At 42.4% G+C, this 15,462-nt stretch overlaps 4 protein-coding genes across 4 annotated transcripts; 3 read left to right on the top strand and 1 right to left on the bottom strand.

Moving 5' to 3' along the window:
- Nucleotides 1-443: 443 nt before the first annotated feature.
- BDB00DRAFT_932584 (uncharacterized protein) lies at nt 444-1,078 on the top strand. The gene has a single exon (XM_053129089.1). The coding sequence runs from the start codon at nt 531-533 to the stop codon at nt 1,065-1,067; it is 537 nt and encodes a 178-aa protein (XP_052974928.1). The 5' UTR covers nt 444-530; the 3' UTR covers nt 1,068-1,078.
- A 4,059-nt stretch (nt 1,079-5,137) lies between these two features.
- BDB00DRAFT_847329 (uncharacterized protein) lies at nt 5,138-6,711 on the top strand. Its single transcript, XM_053125219.1, has 3 exons — nt 5,138-5,751; nt 5,822-6,447; nt 6,522-6,711. Exons 1-3 carry the CDS (start codon nt 5,293-5,295, stop codon nt 6,562-6,564), a joined length of 1,128 nt encoding a protein of 375 aa, XP_052974927.1. The 5' UTR covers nt 5,138-5,292; the 3' UTR covers nt 6,565-6,711.
- Nucleotides 6,712-7,823: 1,112 nt separating this feature from the next.
- BDB00DRAFT_34863 (P-loop containing nucleoside triphosphate hydrolase protein) lies at nt 7,824-9,471 on the top strand. Its single transcript, XM_053117028.1, has 2 exons — nt 7,824-8,063; nt 8,157-9,471. Exon 2 carries the CDS (start codon nt 8,173-8,175, stop codon nt 9,391-9,393), a length of 1,221 nt encoding a protein of 406 aa, XP_052974926.1. The 5' UTR covers nt 7,824-8,063; nt 8,157-8,172; the 3' UTR covers nt 9,394-9,471.
- Nucleotides 9,472-9,537: 66 nt separating this feature from the next.
- Nucleotides 9,538-11,876, bottom strand: BDB00DRAFT_847324 (uncharacterized protein). The gene is made up of 4 exons (XM_053125218.1): nt 11,651-11,876; nt 11,320-11,522; nt 10,952-11,222; nt 9,538-10,846 (listed from the first exon to the last, which is right to left on the bottom strand). Exons 1-4 carry the CDS (start codon nt 11,766-11,768, stop codon nt 9,549-9,551), a joined length of 1,890 nt encoding a protein of 629 aa, XP_052974925.1. The 5' UTR covers nt 11,769-11,876; the 3' UTR covers nt 9,538-9,548.
- Between the last annotated feature and the right edge of the window lie 3,586 nt (nt 11,877-15,462).

Raw genomic sequence — 15,462 nt, 5'->3', positions numbered from 1 at the left:
GGTAATCTCCATCTCAGAAAGAAAGAAAGAAAGAATGAATGAATGAGAGGGCCTCCTCCTCCTCCTCAACCCTTCTCCTTTAAAAGTAGGCGCCCTCTCTTTCTCGCATTAGAGAGCACTTATAGAGGGAAAAGAAAACCCTTCCCCCTTAAAAATAAAGAATTTCTCAAGGCTATATAATTTCTTTGGGGGGGGAGGGAGCATGCACACCGGGACATTGGATTAGCCCGACCAATCAAACCGCGTAAAAATGAGCAATTTGAGAGACAGAAAAGGGACTTGCTGTGAGAAAAATGAGAGAGAGAGAGAGAGAGGCAAAGGTCACGTACGCCATGGAAGCATGAAAATATTACCGTGTAAACCTTGTTTTTTTTTTCTTTTAACCCGTAGCGAAAAGTATAAATTGGCATGTTCCTTTTTGTGCGTGTGTGTGTGTGTGAGAGTGCTTGTCTCTTGTTTCTTCTTCTCCTCTTTTCTTTCTCTTTTACACACCCCACACACTCACAACTTGACACTTAGTTTCAAACATCATGGATCTCAACATCTGCTTGTATTGCGAAAAGCGCTTGACAAAAGACAATATCAACTTTTGCAGTCTTGCCTGTGAGGCACACGAGGCATCCAAGTCATACGCTCTTTCTTCTACCACAACAGCTCCAACGAGTCCTTGCCAGTACAACGCACCACACTACTACGCTTCTTCTTCTTCCTCCTCTTCCTCCATCTACTACTACAGCAGCAGCAACGACACAGCAACAGCCACTACTGCACCAGTGATTTCTTACCATCGACGTCGGTCGTTGTACTATCCAAAGGAACATCCCCGGTCATCCTACTACAGCTCTTCGTCCTCTCTCTCGTCACTCACATCATCCACTGCATCCGACTCTTCACTTTTTGCATCCTATCATCATCATCATCATACAAGCACAAGTAGCAACAACAACAACAACAACAACATGCATCTTCCTCATCATTCTTCTTCTTCTCGTCCAACGGCTGCCGACAATGCGTCCTTGCTCAGCTATGAATCTTTGGATTTGGACACTGTACATACATTCTTATAACTTATCACAACAAAAAAAAAAAAAAAAAAAGAAAAAAAAAAAAAGATACCCCTTCCGCCCAACCCAACCTCTCTCTTTGCTCCAGATGTTTCTTGTGCATCTGTGTTTGTATAATCACCATGACGACTCTGTGTGTCATCCATCACCATAGTAACCAACCCCACCTTGCAGTAGTCCATCTACAGTTCCTGAAAAAAAAAACCACCCCCAAAGAAACCCAAAAAACCTCAAAGTCTGTGTATAAAAAGGAAAGTAATAATAAAAAACCGTTCTCTCTCTCTCTCTCTCTCTCGCTCCGTATCTCTCTTAAAAGTATATGTAATCCATGGCTGTTACTGCAACTGCAGGTCCCTCCTTTTTTTTTCATTGTTTCCTTCTCGTTGTTCTTCTCGGTAGCATTGATATTGGGCTAAGCTCATCCTTCTCCGTGTCCGCTTACACCATAACCCTTCCCCCGTATTCTTCCATTTTCCCCACTTGTACAAAACACCAAGCGACCGACGCAAGAGAACAATAAAGTGTTTGAGGGTCACACATTATAAAAAAAAAAGGTTAAAGTAAAAAAAAAAAATATAATGGCATTCCAAACTGGGTAAGGTTACGCTCAGTGAATCATGGGTGAAAAAGACATGACCTTGGGGTGGCTTTTTTTTTTTTTTTGTGGTATTAGCAGGTAATATCTTCATAAGTAGTCGTTCGAGAGAGACTCCATTCTTTCGCTCTCACACCCCCTTAGACGCAGGGACCGGGCGTTCATATTTTAAACACGATATGCGTATCACCCAGCAAGGGGGAAAAGCAAAGACACCGACGTGAACCGGCATTACTACAACATGGAGTGATAAGTAGTGTATATCAAACAACAACGTGACACGTTTACATTGTTCTTGCTGCACAGTGCAGTATAGTACAGTATAGTATAGTCTAGTTGTACTTGTAATATGTATATAGCACTACATTGTACTTATAGTAGTACATACATGGACACGTGTTTTTATTTGTGTGGTGGTGGTGGTGGTGCTGTATCCAATATACATAACGCATGTCAGATGCCCGTGCACATTCTTAGAAACCATTGCTCGTGTCGTTACAATAATGCCTATTATCATACGCCTGTAGCTGCTCTGTCGTCTATTTATCTGAACAAAGAGGGTTAACGTCTTGGTTGCATTACCTGCATATACATTGGGTTGTTTGTTGCCACCCTCTTTCTCCTTCTTCTTGTTGTTGTCGATTGAGAAGGAGAAGAAGTACTATGTAAAGCCACTATACTCAAAAGATAAACTCTTTGTTGTTGGTGTGCGATATATAGCAGAGAAAGGTTGGTGTTTTGTTGGGTTTGGGGGTCCCCACCCTTTCTCTATTCCCAAGTGCGTAATAAAGCTGCTGCTGCTGCTGCATCGCCTACAGTATAGAATCTCTAATGAAGCTAATAACATCAGTAACTCTCTTTGCCACCAGACCTTGCTCTCACACTCTTGTGTTGTTGTTTTTTTGGGTTCAGCCATAAATACTGTGGAACATCGATTCAAATGATCGACTGCCCTGTCTGTACTAGACTCACAAACGACTACTTATAAAATTATCATTATTATTCTTGTAATACAAGACATTTCCGCCCTTTTGGTTCCGTTTGTAAACCCTCCCTAATGCAAAGCGGTTTTTTCTGTATGACAGATAAGACCAGTCTTTTTTTCTTCTTTTTATGTTATGCATAATAGATTGCATACTGTAGTATCGATGCACAAGACGACGATGATGAGAATGACCCCATCTCATCAGCAAAAAAAAGAAAAAAGTTTCTCTTATCGTTCGCATTTTCTGTTCAACACTATCAGCAGCAAGCAGCAATCTAAATTATTTCATCTACCGTCTGTTTCATTAAATAGTAAAATACATGATGGCACGAGCCCGAGGCCAGATACAAATTCTTATTCCGGGAGCGCTGCTGTTCTTGTGCTAAAATTGTTATGTACGCAATATATAATATGTAAGGAAGAAGAGGCGAGGACGTCACGCGACTCACACACAAATAAGGTGATATACACTACTACTGCTACTACTACTACTACTACTACTACCATTATTACACCAATCAACAATAGCACATGCGCGCAGTTAAATCAAGTCGAGAACAAGGTCCTATTCTCATCAATATCAAATTTTCTATTATGACCTATTATGACAAGCCAGTAGTACATGCTCTAAATGTAGCTACTAGATGATACCATTCAGCTTTCTATGATAATAACACTATGTATTAGCATTGCTGGCTGTCATCATGTCCGGTAGGTACATGTACCAACAAGCTTTCATGCAACTACCCTTTCCTTTTTTTTATAAAAAAAAAAGACGCGGGAGGAGTGCACATCATCACGCACCCCGATGCACGCACGCCCTTTCACTGCTTGCGTATAGATGCTTCTCCCCTCCCACCTTCCTTATTGACGCCTTTCCTTCTTCTGACACACCCTCGTAAGGGGATCGTTCATCCGTTAGATGATGATGATGGGGCACACTGCGGAATAATAATACCGTACGGGCTAGAGAGACAGGGCGCGAAACCCTCCCGTTTTTTGGCCATTCCTTCTATGTTATGCTTTGGACAGCTTTTAAAGTTTTCGATTTCTCCTTACTCTTATACAGCAAGAGGGTCTCTCTTTCTACATATTCTTAAAAGGGCTCTCAACAACACGTTTTGTGCTTCTTTCTTCTTTATTGTAAATCTATCTCATATATCGCTGCAATCACTTTATATAAAAAGAGGCGGCTTTCGTCATTATCAATAAAGCCAACAGGATAGTATTGAATTAACTTTAAGCGATTAGCCAGCTATTCTGCCTGCCTGCTACAACATACACAAGATAAAGTGCATCGTTCATCTATTGATCATATAAGGTAGTATTTAAAAATTGGTGTATTATGGAGCACTGGGGCAACAGCATCATGTACGTCATTGTTTGAGCCTGTTTTCATCTTCTCGAGTTTAATGCTTATTGATTGCCTGCTTTGATTTTTTCTTATCCCCAAAATATAAGATCTTCTCCGGAAGAAGCTTTATTATTATGTTCATCCACAAAAACAACAACGAAAAAGCATCGTTGCTTATTGAATACAGAATGTTTTAGCGAAGGAAGGAAAGAATAGTGCTTGTCAGTGTAAAACCGCTCTTCTTGTCCCCTCCGGCGCACTACCAATTTACGAGTCGAATTTGTTTGTTCTTTCCCCACTTTTTCCCTTTTTTCCTATTTACACCTTTGACATACTACGCTCTCATAACCCTCTCTCTCTCCCTCCTTCCAACTCAATCCACATCAACACATATACACGCACGCATCCCGCCCCCCGACCAAAAAAAAACTTGCATCCAGCCATGGCAGACGACATTGTTGATTTTGAAGACTTGGACTATGGCGATCTGGACGGCATCAATCCCGATGACCTTGACATTGAAAATCTGGAACGAGAGTTAGGATTGTTGAACGAACAACAGCAGCAACTTGAACAACAACAACAAGTCTCTTCGTCGTCGTCGTCAACATTGTTAAAAGAGCCACATGTCACCAAGGAAGAAGAACAAGGAAAAGGAAAACAATCGGCTTCAGATGTTTCTGCCGCTGTTAATACTACTACTACCGCGTCATCCAAACCTATTGAATCAATAACAACTAAAGCACCATTCGCAAAGCAACATCAACAGCAGCAGCAACAACACTACCAGGGATATAATAATAATTACAACAGATCTCCTTACACTCCAAAGCGTGGTGGTCATCCTTATAGACCGCCTGCTGGAAGTTTCCCTCAATACCCTTTTGCTCACCAAGGCATGATGGGCATGAAGTATGTTTTTCCATCCTTTTTATACTATGGTTCACCCTTCACTCCCTCCTCTTACCCACATCGCATCACCCATATCACCTTCAACATCCCCTCTTCTTCTTCTTCTTTTTCCTCCACGCATTGCCATGAATCCAATTCTCCCCACTTTTCTTCCTTGATCTTTTGTGTTTTGAGAAAAAGAAAAGATGACCAAAAAAAAAAAAGATATGCAAAATCAGAAAAGACAGAAAAAAAAAAAGAAGATATCTTGAAAAAAAAGAAAAAAAAGAAAAAAGATACAAGATTTATAAAAAAAAGGGACATCATATTCATCCAAGTAAGCCCTGATTTGCAAAAGTACAAAGAGTTATGCTAACGTTGGTTTTATCTGTGTTAAAATAGTATGATGATGCCTCCTCAAATGTCTATGCAAATGCCATACCCAGGCATGAACATGATGATGGGTGGTGGCCCTGGGTTCATTCCACGACCTACTGCCAAGGTCCATATCAATCCCAAGTTTGCCGCCATGCAGCAGCAAAAGCAGCAACAGCAAAAGCAGCAGCAACAGCAACAACAACAACAGCGATTACAACAGTATCAACACATGCAACAGATACAGATGCTGCAACAGCAACAACAATTCCAACAGCAACAGCAGCAACAACAAGGATTCCGGCCACCCTCCATGTCAACGACCGGAGACGTGACACAGGATGAGATCAACCGTCAACGCCAATATTTGCTTGAATTGCAAAAGAAACGTCAAACTCAAAAGAACACTCCTACTACTACTACAACTACTACCACGGTTAGCAGCACAACAACAGCTGTGACGCGTGGATCATCTACAAACAACAGGGTAATTTTTAAAGAGGGAGGGAGACAACAACAGGGCTGGAAACTAAAGTGGAATTTAATTTTTGGTTCAGATGGAATCATCATCAACGTCGCCAGTGGCACAAAAACAAAGATTGGGTGGTAACGAGGACGATAGAGGAAACCGTGACAACGATGACCCTAAACCATCCATGACAATTCGAGGTTTGGCCAACAAGGGGATCACCATCAAGGGTGCAGCAGCAGCAGCTACTCCTACTACTACCACTTTTGACCCACGTCAACGCAGTCCAGCATCTTCAAGGGCAAGTGGTAACATGGACCGAGCATCATCACAACAACAACAACAGTTATCCAAAAGTATCCTGGATCGAATCGCATCTTCTTCTTTGGCGAATACTGCAGTCATGAGCCATTTGAACGGTGCTAATAGAAAACGACCCTCTCCATCCTTTGAAAACCAACCCTCTGCAAAGCGAACTACTACTAACACAACAGACACGATCCAATTGCCAACAGCAGTCATGGGTGGCAGTGGCCATAAATCAAACAAGTTGTTGATAAAAAACTTGAGCGACTCGACGACGGAGGCAGACATTCGACAGTTTGGTCAGTCTGTACCTGGAGGCATAGCACACGTGGAACTGGGGAAACAGCAAGCAACAGTGACGCTCATGGATCCTGAATCAGCCGTGTTGTTTCGTCGTAAATATAATCGGTAAGTGTGTTGTGATGATGGTATTTTTTACCCATTGGATACAGTGGTCTAATATGGATTCTGGTTCCGTATAGCACTGCTCTCAACGGATCCCATATTGTCATTTCATTCTCTTGAAAAGAATAAACTATATAAACAGCTCCCCTTCTTCCACACACACACACACACACTTCCTTTGCCTCTTTTTCTTTTATAGTAAATTATATAACAACGACAATAAAAGACTTGTGCATTAAGGAGAGAAAAACCAGGATAAAAATCCCGCAAATTTAATCAAGAAGCTCTTTTTTTTTTATCTGTAATACAACCGTATTAAAGCAATGGCATTCTGGAAACCTGGCACAATCGCACCAGGTAAGAAGAACCCGTGGAAAAGATCTCCTTTTCCTTTTTATTAAAACGCTAAATATGATGGTCAGGAAGTGCCGTTGATCGAGACACTACTGAAAATGAAACTGACAAGGCCGTGATCGCACATGCTGAGCAACAATTTCGACACTTGACGATCAAGCAACAACGCGAACGATTACCCGTGTTCAAATTACGTAAAGAAAAAACAACAACTCTCTTTTTATTTTGTCAATCGTTTTTTATAGTGTCAATTTTGTAACCAAGAAAATATAGGACGCGAGTTGCTTTATTTAGTGGATAAATATCAAACGGTGGTCGTGGTTGGACAAACAGGCTGTGGCAAAACGACACGTAAAGTCTCTCTCTCTCTCTCTCTCTGAGGAATATCTGCTTTTCCTGCGTATCTTTTTTTTTAACGGTTTGTTTTTTTTCTTGGGGGAAAGAATAGAGATCCCTCAGTACCTGGATGAAGCAGGCTGGACCACAAACGGCAAACAAGTGGCATGTACACAACCACGACGCATCGCAGCAACCTCCGTAGCAGAACGCGTGGCAGAGGAAAAGAATTGCAAGTTGGGCGGTGAGGTGGGCTATTTGATTCGATTTGAGGACCAAACAAGCCAACGGACTCGGATAAAGTACATGACGGACGGTATGCTGTTTCGTGAAACCATGATTGATCCATTGCTGAGTCGATACAGCGTCATCATGATCGATGAAGCCCATGAACGAAGTTTGTACACTGATATTTTGCTCGGCGTGATCAAAAAGTACCTATGTTTCTAGTTAGGGAGGGTGGGGATTCATCTATAAAGAGCTAAATGGGGGTGGTCACTAAACTACACACACCTAGGATTCAAAAGAAGCGAGCAGATCTGCGTGTCATTATTTCATCCGCCACATTGGATGCCGAAGCCTTTTATCGATTCTTTAATCACAACACTACCAAAGATACATTGCAAGATACAGCAACGATCGTTTCGTTAGAAGGCCGCATGTATCCAGTAGACATCTTATACAGCGACACACCAGTGGATGACTATGTAGAGAAAGCTATACAGACTGTGTTTGATATACATACAAAGGTATGTAGAAACTGTTGTAGCATTCAACATTTTGCCCCAAAATTGCTGACCCCACCCCACCCCCCTCTCTCCTTCTATTCGGTTTATGGAATAGGAACCTGCTGGGGACATTTTAATATTTTTAACGGGTCGTGATGAGATTGATACGGTTGTATCTGAGCTTTTTGAGCGATCTCGAACGTGAGTTTAACTTTGGTCTGGTTTTATTTAGAAAAAAAAAAAAAAGAACCGATAGACACAAAAAAGACTAACCACCTTTGTTCTTGTTGTCAGATTGCCACAGCGAAGCATGACATTGATGCCATTACCACTGTATGCAGGCCTTACAGCGGACGAACAACTTGGAATATTCCAACCGACGCCCCACCATTGTCGAAAAGTAATTGTATCCACCAACATTGCCGAAGCATCCGTGACCCTCGAAGGCATTGTCTATGTGATCGACTGTGGGTTTGTCAAGGTCCGAGCGTACAATCCCAAAACGGGCATGGAAGCACTTGTGGTGACACCGCTCTCCAAAGCATCGGCATTGCAACGCGCAGGCCGAGCCGGTCGTGTGAGACCCGGCAAAGCCTTCCGCCTCTACACAGAAGAAACGTTCGAGAAACTCCCAGATACCAGCACACCCGAGATCCAACGAAGCAACCTGGCGCCAGTGGTGTTACAATTGAAAGCCCTCGGCATTGACAATGTGCTCCGCTTTGATTTCCTCACCCCGCCCCCGGCCGAACTCATGATCCGTGCTCTCGAACTCTTGTACTCGCTCAATGCCCTTGACGACGTCGGACGACTGACCATGCCCTTGGGCATCCATCTAGCCGAGTTCCCGGTCGATCCCATGCTCGGTAAAATCCTGCTAGCGTCTGGCGAATTCGGATGCAGTGAAGAAATCTTGTCGATTGCCGCTGTCTTGTCGGTGCAGAACGTGTTTATCCATCCGTCCGGTAGTAAGGCTGCTGCCAAAGATCAAACCGTCATGGAGATGCGACGGAAATTCTGGGTCGAAGAAGGGGATCATCTGAGCCTTTTGAATGTGTATAATGCCTTTGTTAAACACAAGTCGGGCAAATGGTGTCATGACCGGTTCCTGAACTTCAAGGCCCTTTCGCGTGCCATGAGTATCCGTCAACAATTGGCTCGTTATTTGAAACGTTGCAAGGTCCCTCTCGTCAGTGCATTAGCTGCTTCTTCACGTAAGACGGACGACGACGATGAACGTTGTCGACTTGAAGCAAGTGAAAAGATTCGTAAATGCTTGACGAGTGGCTATTTTGCTCAGGCGGCTCGTGCCGAACCCGATGGCAGTGGTCGGTTTCGCACTATCCGCGATAATGTCCTCTTGTCAATCCATCCAGACTCGGTCCTCTTCAATCGCAACCCTCAATGCGTCGTGTTCCATGAAGTCGTTGAGACAAATCAAGCCTATATGCGTGACTTGACGGTCATTGAACCGGACTGGTTGACTGAACTCGCTCCTCATTTTTACGAATTCAAAACGACAAAACGATAAAGATGATGATGATGATGTATAATATGTATATCATTTGTTGTTTTATTAGTATTTGCACAAAAAAAGAAGGAAAAAAAAAGATAGTATACACAAGAAGAAGAAAACACAAGACACAAAAATTTCTGGTTATTTTTTTTACATTCCCTTCCCCCTTCTCAAGGACGATGATGTTGTGGTGATTGTTGCTGCTGCTGGTATTGCTGTTGTTGTTGTTGTTGTTGCTGTTGCTGGTAATGATGATAGAGAAGATGATGTGTGGTGACCGGTGGCGGATTATGGTACATGTATTGTGGAGGCGGTTGCTGTTGTGGTGTTTGTGGTATTGGCGGGTGTTGTTGGTGTTGATGATGAGCAAAAGGAGAATGCAAGTATTTCGGATTATGTTTGTCTGCAGGAACAGACCATGATCGTGCATGAATACCCGCTTTTGAAAAGGCATTGTTGTTGTTGTTGTTGTTGTTGTTGTCTGGGATCATGTTGTCAAAATTGCGATGCTGCAATGAGTTTGCGCGAGCAGTAAAGGGTATCGGCGACTCAAGATCTTGAAGATTCGGTGCAGACGGTTGCCTAGGGATTGCACCCTCGAGTAGCATGAGTGACGGGGGAGGCTGTAATGGTGATGATAATAGCAAATGCGGTGCTTGCTTGGTATCGGTTGCATAGCGTTGTGCAGCTGATAATGCCGATGCTACTGATGCTGAATCGACGGGATCATAGGAAGATGTGAGCTGGCGTAACGTTACAATGATGGATGATGAGGACTGTTGTGGTGTTGGAGGTGTCACAAGTGTAGGTGTGCTATTATTATTATTATTACTACTATTAGTGTTGTTGGTGCTGCTGCTGCTGCTGATGATACTACTGCCATTGGTATCACTCATTGCTGCGTTGTATGCAGGTGGTGGTCCCAACATGGGCGATGGTGGGACCATCCCTCGCTCATCCTGTTGAAAGAATCCATATCCTGCTTCAAACAACGATTTGAACGAAGACATGGAATGCGGCGATGGTGGCAAATCCTCGTCGCTCGTGCCGACTTTGATCGGAATATCCAGCACAATCGTCGATCCTCCTGCTATTTCTTCTTCATTGAACCGCACTTTCATCCTTCCCATATAGTTGGCCATTCTGTCGCGTTTTCTGAGCTGCAGACCGTCCATATCCAAACTCACAACGACGCGTATCCGATATGAAACTTGTAACGGAAATTGTTCGCGATCCAGGGTCGGGGGTGTATCCTTTGGTACTTTTAGTCCGTTGCTCGTGAATTTACTCTGATAGTCGTCTGCGTCGCACGAAAGCGGTAGCGTGAATTGAGCAATCCGGACGGTGTCGATTGAGTTTTCCATATCGCATACAGTTTTTGTAATACGTTCCAGATAGGCTGTGACGCCGTCCATTTGTCGGATAGGTGCAAAGTGCTTGACGCGTAATGTGAACGGAACGACTTGGTCTTTTTTTTTTTTAAAAACATCATTTTTCTTTTGTTTAGTATGCGCATCATCGCTCTATGCGGTTTGCCTTTATATATATATATATATATTTAATTTTTTTTTACCAGGAAGATAGCAGGATCCGGGTATATGGAGCCAAGCCGAGGCCGTTTTGTGTTCGCCTTTGCGAAAAGAGCAATGTTTCAATGTGATATCGTGAGGAATGTTGAACGATAGCTGGCCTTCGCTCGTCATGCCTTTCATGTATCGATCTTCGAGCGTTGAGATACGTTCATGGACTCGGACTACCACCGACTCTTTGGGCCAGACACAACTCGGTAAATCGTTCAGCTCGTGTACTGCTTTGACTTTGTATTCAATTTTTCCGGGTACTCTCTATCATCATCATCATCATCAAAAGAGATTCCCGGTTTAGCTTCCAAAATCATATCATCTATACGACCTTTGGAACCCCCTCTCTCCAATTTAATACCGAATGATCGACAGATGACGGGACGTCGCCAGGGACCATGACACTGAATGGAATCCGGATATGCGTGGCATGAGCGGATAACAGTGTTGGTTGGAGCGGAATTTTGAATAATGGTAGGTGTCGAGCTCCCAGTTTTGCAGTGCAGGCTAAATGAATGGCCACTCTGGAACTACTGCCATGTTTCATTCCAATCTTGACATAACCTTTTTTTTTTTTTAAAAAAAACAAGGCAGAAAGAAGTAAAAAAAAAAAGTTGTATGAGGAATTATATACAGTACACTCTTGTTTGTTCGAAAGGAAGGGAGGGGTAATTCTCTTTAAAGAATTTTACCAGTGATCCGTTCACCCGGGAAATAGGTGCGATCGGGATCCTCGAGTTGAATGCAGACAAGATCCTTGGGAGCAACTTGATACACGAACGACGATTGAGACCGTATGCTCGATTCCATATACTGAGGATTATAAAAGAAGAAATAAAAAGGAGCGGTTTATTTTTTTTATTTGAGAGGGTTGTAAAGTGTTTTATTAATAACCTTTTGAAAAAAAAAAAAAAAGAGAGAAAAAGCGGAAAAGTGTATGTGGGCCAATGTGTGACCCTCACCCGCACCAAATAGCATTCAAACAAGCTGTATCAAAAAAAATAAATAAAAAGTACGCATGGGCTGATTGCTGTGCGTGCGTTCTTTAGCTGTTGTGTAAATAAGGTGTAATGGGGATATATTTATATCACTCTCAAAGGCGTTATACTTGGTGAGCCAAACCAGCTTATCTTTTGAGGAAACCAGAAGAGTGAAGAAATACAACACTGGGGCTTCCTTCTTGCATGTTTGCTGTGATCCCTTGTGCAGATTTATGCTAGCTACTAACCACAGAAAAAAAAAGAAGCTACTAGTCCTTAAGCTCGGGCTGATGATGACAGCATTTTCCTTGAAGCATCTCTCTTTGCGTCTTTATATGAAAGAAAGAAAGGCTGTTCTCTTTATGGTAAGGTGCACATGGCCACCTACTGATCTCTAAAACATGCTCAGCAGGGTTGGGTTACACAGGTGATGGGCGAAAACTTGTTGCTCTTTGGATCTGGAATGATGGTGGAGTGTTCTGTAAAGCGATATCATGCTTTGTTGCGAAGCTAGTATTGGTATGTTTAAGTTTGTAGTAGGAGTGGTAGTAGTGATATAAACTGTATATAATAGAGACGACGACGAGGGAGTAGAAGGAAAGATATATATACATTTATGCTATACAACTTTACTGGAAAGTAGCAGGATTTTGTTACTCAGCAGTGATTGACAACACGGTCTATTAAGGACTTTATATATGTGAACCCTTTTTTTACTTTTCAAACTTTCAGAGCAAATTGACATCAGCATTCGCCGTCATCAAAAAACCCCAAAATGCTTCTTGTGGCTGCACATTATTCGTTACGAGTTTTCCTTGGTCGTACGCATATATCTTCACTGGCTGATTTTCCCAGATTCCCAAGCCCCCCCCCCACACCCCTTTTTCTCCCGGCTAGTAGCGACTTTGCTTAAGGATGGATAAAGCGAGGTTGTTCTACATACAATAAATTAATTCAACGCGGAAAAGGTGCTAAATTGTAAAGACGATGTGTATAGATGCTATCTCTATGTCAGATGGAAGCGACGAAGGTATTTGGCAACTTGGAAGATGACATTTATTATTAGTCGCAATTTCATACATATCCATCTGGGGAAGAAAAAATACAGTAGCATTTCGTTTATTTCATTAAAGCCTATTATTCACTTGTGTGATCTCGTCAATATTAGGTTTCTCAATGGATAATTAGGTGTCTAATAATAGGTAAAGCTGCCATCTCATAGATTTAATGGCACTCTTTACTGAAGAAGCTGTTCATATTGCTACATACTATATACGTACGTATTCTCGTTGTGTTACATAGTTTGCGGATCGCTTGTGTCTAAATTGCAACGAAGTGAGCTGCTGAATAAAGCATTTCCAAGTAACTACTTGACGGTTAAGCAGCATTTTCATTGCTTGTAATTAAACAATGAGCTGTATTGATGCTATTATTTCTAGTGCTGCAGCAGCCAGAATTCAAGCTAAAGAATTACCGGGATATATAAATACTGTATATATAGAGAGTGCATATCAGTTGCAATGTCTCTTTTATTATGCTTTTAGCGTATGTTTTTGCTTGACGTTCAATGTATCAATCACGACGTGTGTTGATCATGCTCTCTTTATATCATTTGAGAGGATCTACTTTCTTATAAAATAGCGATGGGTCAAGAAATATTCACCTACGAGCTATAAGGACCCTTACTGTGGGCAAAAGGCAGGGAAATCACATCATATGTATCTGTAGAGGCCAAATGAGTGAGAGAATCATTAAACTTTAGTAAATTACGATATCAGCAGCTGTATATATATAACTGAGCTCAAATTGTATATACTGTACAGTATGTATATACGCCTTCATGTGTTTACAATTATTCTATATATCTTTTTGTTCGCGCATTTTTCTTCTTGATTCTATTTATTGTTAAGATCTCACTTGTTACATAGTTATGTATGATAATAAAAGAAACACCCACAGCGCAGTCACCATCAGAGTATTTTTATCACGCTCACAGACATTGCCCATTGATTAACTTGGAGCAGTGGATAGATTATCAGACTGCGTGAAAAGAGACAATGTAGCACTACATAGTAGGCGGTTCTTAGTCTTTTTCATATGTGAGCTGCTAGAAGAAGATTACTTCAGTCAGCCTTCCTACAGTAGTGCCTTCTTTTTCGAGCCTTATTCCGTCGCTTTTACAACATGGCGACGAAATATGGGTTTTACCGCTGCTGGTGCTGCTGTTACTAAAATATATTATAGGCGTTGCTGTTTACTTGTTCAAGACATAGCACGCATCCAAGTGCCATGCTAGATCTACACTCCCGTTGTATTCTGTTCGTAGTTCGCAGGATCCTATGCCTTTCGAATATAGATATTAGTTTTGTAGCGTGACCATTGTAGGACAATTAATAATGCATTGGCGTCACGCTTTGGATACAGTCATGCACCGAAGGATGTCACCAAAAGAGAGCTCGTTTAGGATCACGGTGAGCACATCGTAAGGTTGCACTTTCATCATCTTCGTACGCTTTTCAAGCCTATGGTGAGCGTCATTGGAGAGGTAGAATAATGTGTCTGTCAGCGGATTATATCGGAAGTTGCGGAACCCTCCTTCACCGTTATTCAGAGCCCTGCGCATATCGCTATTGCTTTCTTGAATCTCTGTTGTCTGATCAAAAATACGTGTGGCGATACCATATGTCCCCAAATAGCCGGGGAAGTTGTCGACAAAGAATAGGGCATTACTATACGCCTTAGTGACTTTGCCCTGTTGCGCGTATGCTTCGACGCGGACTGCTAGGAACTGCTCTAAATATCTGTGTAGCCGATCGAGTGATGAGGTTGAACATGAACTGCTGTCGCGAGATTGCGTGCTTGGAGGGCTTCGCTTCGATTTACATGCAAAGTGTCTTCCAGTGAAGCCAGCAACGGCAACTCGGTCACAGAGTCCATGTGGGGATCAGAAGTTGTGACGATCCCATCAGTACGCCGTTGATAAGCACTTTGTCTTGGGCAACAGCAAGAACAGGCCATACTATTATAGCAACGCCTATTAGCTGTCACTTATGCCTCAGTTGCCATCGCAAACGTCTATTACATCAAAGCGACAAAAGGCCACGCGATACACGCCATTGACATTAAAAAAAAAGAAAGGGAAACAGAGGGAAGAGTAATTTTATTATATCAAAAAAGTGTCTAGCTGAAGAAAAAGAAGAAGGCATTGGCAGTTCTCTCGTCCATTAGTTTGACAATAAACGAGAAAGAAGGAGGTTGAGAAAAGGCACAAAGCACCTTTCAACCTCCATGTCCACCACAGCCTCAGTCCCAGCTCGAAGCTGGAACCTACACCGTCAATCCTTCCAGCAAGCCTTCAGGAATGACACCAATCCCAATGCCTTTTCCGTAAATTCCTTGTTCCCTCAATTCCTCAAGCGTTATTTCAAGACTATCTGACAAACACACCATACTCCGGAGAGTACGGCAAGTCTAGGCTACAACAGACACGCTTGTGATCGTCCAAGGCGGGACCCGATCGTTCA

The sequence above is a fragment of the Zychaea mexicana genome (genome assembly GCF_025766255.1).
Source record: "Zychaea mexicana strain RSA 1403 chromosome Unknown BDB00scaffold_104, whole genome shotgun sequence".
Taxonomy (NCBI): domain Eukaryota; kingdom Fungi; phylum Mucoromycota; class Mucoromycetes; order Mucorales; family Lichtheimiaceae; genus Zychaea; species Zychaea mexicana.
Note: the sequence above shows the minus strand (reverse complement) of the source record. Positions and strands in the feature narration are given on the sequence as shown.